This window comes from Tripterygium wilfordii, chromosome 5 (genome assembly GCF_013401445.1).
Source record: "Tripterygium wilfordii isolate XIE 37 chromosome 5, ASM1340144v1, whole genome shotgun sequence".
In the NCBI taxonomy this organism is placed as follows: Eukaryota; Viridiplantae; Streptophyta; class Magnoliopsida; order Celastrales; family Celastraceae; genus Tripterygium; species Tripterygium wilfordii.
The window spans coordinates 9,458,765-9,468,153 of record NC_052236.1 but is presented as its reverse complement, the minus strand read 5'-3'; the positions used below and the strand labels follow the sequence as shown (position 1 = coordinate 9,468,153).

At 36.2% G+C, this 9,389-nt stretch overlaps 2 protein-coding genes across 2 annotated transcripts; one reads left to right on the top strand and one right to left on the bottom strand.

Annotated features, from left to right (window-relative positions):
* The first annotated feature begins 3,319 nt into the window (after positions 1-3,319).
* LOC119998413 (fructose-1,6-bisphosphatase, chloroplastic-like) lies at positions 3,320-5,281 on the top strand. The gene is made up of 4 exons (XM_038845741.1): positions 3,320-3,789; positions 3,864-4,088; positions 4,326-4,832; positions 5,016-5,281. The coding sequence occupies exons 1-4, from the start codon at positions 3,361-3,363 to the stop codon at positions 5,085-5,087; spliced, it is 1,233 nt and encodes a 410-aa protein (XP_038701669.1). The 5' UTR covers positions 3,320-3,360; the 3' UTR covers positions 5,088-5,281.
* LOC119998412 lies at positions 5,182-7,933 on the bottom strand. The gene is made up of 7 exons (XM_038845740.1): positions 7,608-7,933; positions 7,260-7,521; positions 6,560-6,754; positions 5,803-6,481; positions 5,577-5,683; positions 5,442-5,501; positions 5,182-5,322 (listed from the first exon to the last, which is right to left on the bottom strand). The coding sequence occupies exons 1-7, from the start codon at positions 7,818-7,820 to the stop codon at positions 5,270-5,272; spliced, it is 1,569 nt and encodes a 522-aa protein (XP_038701668.1). The 5' UTR covers positions 7,821-7,933; the 3' UTR covers positions 5,182-5,269.
* Positions 7,934-9,389: the final 1,456 nt, after the last annotated feature.

Genomic DNA, 9,389 nt, shown 5'->3' with positions numbered 1-9,389 from the left:
TGTAGGTTAACTTATATAACACTTGAGTAGTATGTTCAAAAAAACTTGATTAATACGTTGGGTCCTGCAGCTGTGTGTGGGTGTTTATCCCACATCGGTTGTTCTTAGTCCGCTTAAGTAGTATATAAGTTCCCTCTACCACACACTTTTTTTGCCTGTGATGTAATACTCACAGGTAGTGTGTTGTAGGTTAACTTATATAACACTTGAGTAATATGTTCAAAAAAAAAGTTTGCTAATTAGTTAGTCCATAAAATTTTTTAAAAGTGAACTCATCCATAGAGAAGATTGAACCCTAGAGAGAAAATATGACCTAAACCAATCTGGCCGATTCTAAATTTTTGTATCTCATGTTAACTATAGACATGTGTAATAGAGGTAGACGGAAAGAGAGAGGTGGGGAAAAAAATTTTTTGTACTTCTCATTATCTCTATTTTTTTAAACAGGGTTTGGAGAGGGGATATGATTCAAATCCACGACTTAATGGGTGACGATCCATTACAGACAACGTGATTGTCGTTCAATTAATGACTCACTTGTCTCATTATCTCAACTTACTACAACATGTATACATATCCAGAAAAGTGTTAGCATAACTCATGCCTATAATTACGGATGGTCAGTATCCCTATAATTGCGGATGTAGTATCTCTACTATTAATGGAGTGGGCTCATGACAACTCCCTCCAACTCCCTACAACTAATGGAGTCAGCTCATGAGTCATGACAACAACTCAGGACAATATCTCATGCTTACCTAGTAGGTCATAATGAGAAATAAACGTTTTAAATGGTTATTGTGAATGTTTTTAACGACCTTATTATATTCTTGATAATTCCTCGATCAAACACTGCCTTCGGACTCCCTCGAAAAATTGTGACCCTCCTAATGTTCGATATTGGTTCTGCCCCTGATCAGACAACAATTCCAAGGAGCTACCAACTATTTTTTTTCTGACATGATATATGTATGTTGTGCACGAGGATGGTTCTCATGAGATTATTTTGAGGAAAAGACTTGAATACCCTTATTGAGGAGAAAATAAAATGGCAAGAAACTCTTCAATCACGTTTTTTTTTATTGAGTACAATACACATATATGCCCTATGTTAAGGTCAACTTAGCTTTGACCCCCTCGTTTTTCAAGATATAGGATTATCACACTCCACCTTCTCACTAACATTTATTTGAACTATACTTAAATTATGACAAAAAGGTGCTTTTCATCTCCAATTATGGGACGAGTTTCATTTTCGTCTCTAAGTTTTTTTTTCTCTCATTTTCGTCTCTCAACTATTGGAAAGTATCATTTTCGTCCTTCAAGTGAGATGGGGTAGGGAAATGCTTGCGTGACACCTATGTGTCACACCGGAGAAATCTGATCTGACTAACAATAGGATGCTACGTAGGATTTTCCCGTCGTCGGATTTATTTGAGGGACAAACGGGGTACTTTTTCATAGTTGGGGATGAAAAAGGGAGAAAAAAAACGTAAGGGATGAAAATGAAACCCGACCAATAATTGACGGATTAAAAATACTTTTTTACCCTTAAATTATCTTTGATGTCTCGTCTAGTAATGCTCAACGCAAAAACTCACAATCACTACAGCCAATCTTGCGTCTGATACAAATATATGAAGATCACCTCAATATCATTCAATGGTCTCATGGAAACAGCTTTAATTCAGTTTTCATTGCTAAAACTACTAATTTTAGAAATGAAAAAAAAAATTGTCTATAAATACAAATATCTATATACATGTGCTTCAAATATTAATTTTAATAAAATTGATTGTAATAATTTAAAACATTAATTTATGTGATGTGTGCAAAGAAAAATTAATAAACATATTGAATTTATTAAAATTTGTTTGATATAGTTGTGATTTTATTACGATATTTTTTTCGAACATTTTGTGGACAATGAATTATAACTACATTTTAAACCATATAGAACATCCTTGGCAAATATTGTATTATGTTCAAGCATTTCTATGTGAGTATTATGAGTCTGAATTTCTTTTTATATTGAACCGATTCGAATCTAATGCTATCCCGATTGAACTATTAAACTATAAATGAATACATTTTTCGGTTGGATGATCGGTCGGATTTTTACACAATTTTGGGGTACAAGCATGTGGCTAAGTGCAGGTGGGGTATTAACATTATATGAGCCAACTTGGAAAGCGAGGTGCCATCGGGATGGAGGCTGTAGTTACTACAACTAATAATAGCAGTAGTTAGCCCCTCAAATCTCCCCAAATATAATTTTTTTTTAGTTTTTTTTTGTGTTATTTAGTATTTTAGATCATCTTAATGTTATAATGTGGATAATTTTGAAAAAAAAATTAATCATAAACCCTGAATCTTAATCACTAAACGCTAAACTCCTAATCTAAAACTAAACCCTAAACACTAAATCATAACTCCGAAATCCTAATAACGCAAAATTTAGAAAAATGTTATTTGTAGAGAATTAGAGTTGTTATTTGATGGGGCATGAGTTGCAAAAAGTGTATTTTTAATGGGTTATCAAAATTTTTCATGCTCCAACAACGCAAATATATTGGCTTCATTTTGTTGTGGCAAAGATGTGAGCATGAGACTTCAAATGCCCATATGTTTGTTCATTGTTGGGCCCCACATCACACACAACATATATTTTACACTAAAATCAATATTGGGTCTCACCTCTATTACAAAAAAGTCAAGCCATCAAATGCACACTATTGTATCAATATATTTTATTGGCTCAATCATATTTGCAAAACACATTCTCAAATGTATTTTGTTGGCCCCAACAAAAAAATATCATTGCAATTGATCTTACTGCGCCTAAAATCACCATAGCCACACTTTTCCGAGTTATTGGGGGTTGTTGTAGTTTTTTTACAGCAACCCCCGCTGTAATTCCATTATAGCCTCGAGTAATTTTTTTAAAAATTTTTAAAAAATTATATTTGTATTTTGATCGTTTATACGAATCCAACGATATATCATTGTTAAAAACCTAAAAGATATAATAATTTTGAACCGTTGGATATAAACTTAAAATTTTCTATGTTTTTTTTCCGATGAATTTAATTTTTATTTCAAACAAAAAAAATATGGTTAGACTCATTAAACAAAATACTACACATATATAATTTTTTTATTATTTTTAAAAATAATATAAATGTTCAAAATTGTTAGAGCAGATTACAGCAGCCCCAATAACTCCACTTTTCCAGTGGCATCACCTCCACGTCAGCAAGTTGGTCAAAATACTGTCCTCACAAGCTAATCAGGTTCACACAATTGTCACACCAAGATAAGCAAGCAAGTCTGCAGCAACAAACCCAAACATAAACAGAGATGGTGGTGGCAATTCCAATTCCAACCCCGTCGTCGCAGTTCCTCTTCCGTACCTCTCGCTCTTCCGTTTCCTGCCTCTCTCTTCTCCATCTCTGTCCCCGCTCGAAACAACCGCATTCCAGCACTTCTTTTGCTACTGTTCGCTGTAACGCTCTGCAATCTCCGGTGATACAGCCGGAAATCAAGACTAAAGATAGCAATAAGAGGAGTCATTTCGAGATCGAAAACCTAACGACATGGCTGTTGAAGCAAGAACAGGCAGGCAGCATCGATGCCGAGCTCACTATAGTCCTCTCCAGCATCTCATTGGCCTGCAAGCAGATCGCGTCGCTTCTTCAGCGATCAAGCATTATCCAGCTCACCGGCGGGCATGGCACCATTAATATCCAAGGAGAAGATCAGAAGAAACTCGACGTTATCTCCAATGAGGTTCGTCTTATTTGAGCCACAGTTTTAGCTAATCAATTGAAGAATGTGTGATTTCATGATTTGAATTTGTGAAGGTGTTCTGCAATTGTTTGAGATCGAGCGGTAAAACAGGGATTATAGCGTCGGAGGAGGAAGATGTGCCTGTTGCAGTTGAAGAAACCTACTCTGGTAATTACATTGTTGTGTTTGATCCTATCGACGGGTCTGCCAACATCGACACAGCACTCACTACTGGATCAATCTTTGGCATATATGGCCCTGACAGACAATGCCTAATCGATATTGATGATGAATCCACGGTAATCCTCCCCATCCATTCAAAATCGTAAAAGAAAACGAAAATGATAACGGATCATAGCAGTTATTATCTCAATTGCTGACTTGGATGCACATGATTCAAGTGAATTCGTGAGCTCCATATGTTCCACGTGAAGCACGTGAAATCCCGTGCATACAACTTAGCAACCTGGATCCCTGTCATAACTGGAAAACCAAAATACAATTTGTGACATTTTTCCCTTATGGACACAATGCAGCTCGATCAAGAAAACCAGAGGTGCATCGTCAACGTTTGCCAGCCAGGGAGGAACTTATTGGCGGCTGGTTATTGCTTGTATTCAAGCTCAGTGGTATTCACACTTTCAATAGGGAAAGGTGTCTATGCCTTCACCTTGGACCCCACTTATGGGGAATTTGTACTAACACATGAGAATATCAAGATACCAGCATCTGGTAAGATATACTCATTCAATGAAGGAAACTATGATCTGTGGGATGATAAGTTGAAGAACTACCTCTGCCACCTCAGGCAGCCGGGATCCAATGGCAAGCCCTATTCCGGCAGATACATTGGCTGCTTGGTTGGTGAAATCCATAGAATGCTTCTTTGTGGTGGAATCTATGGCAACCCCAAGAACAAGAACAGCAAAAATGGCAACCTGAGGCTCTTATATGAATGCGCACCAATGAGCTATCTAGTAGAACAAGCAGGTGGCAAAGCAATAGATGGTCAACAGAGAATACTTGATATTCAACCAGTAGAGGTAATGTTTCTGTTCAAAAGTTAGCTCCATCTATTACATGGTTTTAATCACAAATTCATTCAATGAAACTTGGAGCAATACTAACTAAGCTGGAAAATATACCAGTAAAGCGATAACCATTACTACACAGGACAATCAATATAAATTCTGATTCAAATGATTTCCTTTTTTTTTTCCTAACAGATACATCAGCGCACCCCAATTTTCATCGGAAGCCAAGATGAAGTGGAGAAACTCCAAGGTTACCTGGCCTGAAAATAATCTTGTCCTATCTAATATTTGCTTGAGCAGTGCAAGTCATGACATTCAAATGAAGAATCTCTTCGGAAATTTCTACAAGTCACAAAGAATTTGGCTAGTGTTGAACAATTACTGTGGTTAGACATCGTCTTCAATACTTGCTGTACTGGAACTAAGTCATCTCAACGGTAAGGTGATCAGCTTCTCTCTGAATGATTGAATGAATCCAAAGAACCCTTTGAATTTTTTGCTGCAATTTTGAGGAACCAAATATTCATTTAACCTCCAGGAATGAATAGCCAAAAAAAGCTTATTCTTTCGCAATCACATGCCTTCAATAATAGATGAAAAGAGAGGAAGCGAACTTACCAGGACTTAAAATTCTTATGCATTTTGTAACTGACTTCATTGTTGTTAGAGATTCTGGCCCTGCAACAATACATTCAATCCGTAAACCTACAGAAAGAACCAGAGTGAATGCATTATATTGATTAGATGTATAACCTTGATTATGCACATCTTTCCCTGAAATTACTTCTGTTACAGTTGATGAAAACTCTGACATTACTTGGTCAGCCCCCATAATACCATTTCCTGATTCATTAGAAGACCTGTATATTGTCCATAGGAGAGCGAATCAGATGAAGAGAAAATAAGACTGATACTTTAAAAAATAGAGCATGTAAGTATATAAACACCACATGAAAAGCAGATCAAAGAGAAACAATACCCTGAAGCAGTATCCCCAAGAGAGCTCGAGGTTGGTTGGCAGGGACAGGAAAGTCCTTCACTGTCAAGATCGAAATCAATTAACAGCTCGGAGAAGGAGAAATTTTCTCCAAGGGAATCAAGATTGAGGAAATCCATGTCAAACAAGTCCACTTCCTTATCAGGCTCAGAAGTTGAAATCTTGGTTGCAATTGGCTTGTCCAGATCAACTAATCCATCCGGACCATTAAAATCAAGCCTTCCTTTTACTTGATCCCTCTTGTTCAGCGTCTTTGAGATTGTCTTTGAAGGTGATGGGAAGGAATTACAGCACGTTCTCTCCACTGTATAGTATCCCACTTCTTTGAATGGGCTCACTCTAACTCTCTCGGATGTTATTATAGTGCAGTTGGGAGTGATCTCTTGAGGAGTATTGTCTTTACTGCATTTGGATGTGGAAGAAACACCCAGCGGAGTCATGACCTTATCATTTTGAGAAGAGGCTGCCTCTTGTGGTGGAGTATTAGGACCAGAGGTGTTAGTTGGAGGTGAATGTGAGGGCTGATTGAACAAACTTTTAGCTACATTGGATCGCTGAACCTGTGGTGCAACAGGCATGTGAACGCGTGGTGATGGTACAACGGCCCTTCCAGAGGGCTGTGTGCTTCCCTGATCCATGACTGCATTATTCAAGTGTTTACCTGTTTGAAATAATGTCAGTTGAAGATAACAAAAGCGCAAGAACTCAATTTATGCAAATAACTAGTTTCATTATGAACCTTTGTGTGGCACTTTCTTGGAAGGCAATGTACGACAAGACTTCTTTGCAGCAGGAGCGGTGCCAGGAATGACAACTGAACCTGCTCTCTTTCTCATCAATGGCGTTTCTATAACAGGTGAAGCTCTTTGCTCCACTATGGTAGCAGAAGGGAATGGCATTGGCAAGATGGCTGGTGAATTATACACAGGAAAACCTGATGAGAGATAACAAAGAAGAGTATTACATAACAGTCAAACAGTTTCTATACATTCCTGCCATCCTAGCTTCTCTTGATGTGTACTAATACCAATTAGTAACAACATAAATCCTCCACAATCAACAAAAAGATGAAAATCCTTAAGGAAATTTGACACTGATGTGTAATACTTTTATGCGAATTTGTTTGAGGAAGTTGTACACCTTTTAAGAGTAATTCTTCCACAAAACTAATAGCCCCGAGAGCATTTTCGACAAGCATGCCTAAGGATTGTGGGATCCATAGTTCAAATAACCAGACAGCAAATTAGATTCCAAAGTAAAAAAATGATGGGTTTTGATCCGATTCGCGAGAGATTAACGAAGCGTAAATTCATTAGTAATTGGGGATTTACAAGATCCACATTCAAGAATGACAATGTGAAAAACCTAAAGGGAAAAAATTGCCATCATATTAGGTAAATTAAAATTAATGTGAGAACAGAATGGATCTAGAGTTGTACCTGCCGGAGATCCACTACTTGGGTCGGATTGAGGAACTAGGGCCACTGGTCTAGTTTCAGGAGCCTGAATCATCGGAGCAGGAGTCGCAGTTCCACTGGCATTGTAAGCATTCATGGCCTCTTGCATCCCCGACAAGAGATTCTGAACCCGTAGTTTCTCTTGCTCCAAACGGACCCTCTCCTGATCCAACATCACCTCCTGCTCCTTCAATCGTATATACTCGTTCACAATAGTCCCCAGAGTCAACAAAGTCTTCGGTGCCTTCACAGACCAGTACATAAATAAATAAAACCCCTAAATTCTCATATCAATTTTACAAAATGAAAGCGAGAAAGTCAAATTCGTACCTCTCGAACGGGCGATTTGGAAATGAGAGAAGCCGCTTCGGTTCGGAAGACGGAGCGTGTTTCGGAGAAGTTGTTGTCGGAGAGATATCGGTCGACTAAGAAGGCGACCTGGACGGGAGTAACCTTTCCTTTGCCCCAAGTTTCAGGTTTTCTGGATCTGGTTTGCCTTCCCATGGCTTCTTCAATCGGCGGCTGAGGAGAAACTTGAGACATGAAAAGGCTGACTGTGTTATCAGATTCAGATTATGATTTTTAAGAGAAGGGAAAAGAGAGGGAAATGCGTGAGAAGGAGGGAGGGAGAGAGGAGGTTTAAGACACGGCGCGGGAGTTTTTGAAAATTTGGGAGGTTTCCCTTTAAACGGAGTGTGTGTTGTTTTTGGACATCGCATTGACCATTTAATCCTCAAAATTTTCTTATTTTTTCTTCACTTTTGTTTTATTTTGCAATGCCACTAAACCTAAAACTAGAATGCAACCTCTCTTTTTTTTTAAACGAGCGAAGCGGGATTCGAACCCTGATCACTAGGGTGATACATATCATTCTTATCACTTTAACAAGTGGCTCCGATATAACTAGAATACAATTTTGGTAGATTCCATCCTGATTTTCAATACTTTCATTTCTTTTCTTTGATACAAAATCTATATACAATAGAATAATCGATACTAAAAAAAACAACTTTAGAGCATTCTCATGCATTCAAATCATTATCTTTAAATTATTACAAATTTAAGTGTGGCATTTTTGTTTTTTTTTTTAAATGATTTCATTTTATATTGTATGTTTCATTAAAAAACGATCTCTTTTTTTTGTAACAATCTATAAAAATTAATAAAAAATTGTGATACATTGTATCATACATGTTTAATTAAGTAAAATTTAAAGAAAATGTGATCATTGAATCTTATATTTTTTGTAAAAATAAACAATCTCATTAATAAAATGTGATTCATTGTATCACAATCACATTTTATATTCTTATGCATTATTAAGGAAAGTTAATATGCCTCAAATGTTATGTCAGTCATAAAAGTAAATTATTATTACAAATAATGGATTTTGTCTTTAAAAATCGACAATGTCTTTCTATGCATTATCCTTGTATATGTATAATGCATACATTTTTTTGTTTCTATGCAACATTATTACAAATAATTGATTTTATCTTAAAAAATGAATATATTCTTTCTATGCATTATACGTGTACATGCATAATGCATAGAATGTGTAGCTATATATATATATGAGTTGTTAAAATACATCTTAATTTATATATATAACAAATTCAACATCTAACATGTCATTGGCTATTAACCCATCATACTATAAAAAATCATTGAAGTGGGGGTGAATAACCTATGAGAACTAATTCTTCACAAATAATGTAGAGGTATTATCTAAATTTCATATATATTGATGTTTTTAGAATTACAATAACTATCATATAAATGTTTATCTGTTCTTAATTTTATTATTAATTTTACAGTGCACATTGATGCATGTTTTTGTTCGTCTAAATCATATTGACATTTACAAAACTCTTTTCTAGTTCAGATGACCGAATTTGTTCGACTCGAATTAAATCAAGTTTGGACATAAGTTATATGTCTGAAATTTGGGTATAAACACAAAATCTTATATGGTTTAAAACCAGATCATGACCAAACACAAAAATATTATCGATTTAAACCCGAACCCAAATTTCAGACATATAAATGATGCACGATTCAAACTATATAAAGATTGATTGATGACATATGGTGATTGTACGAGGCAAGCTG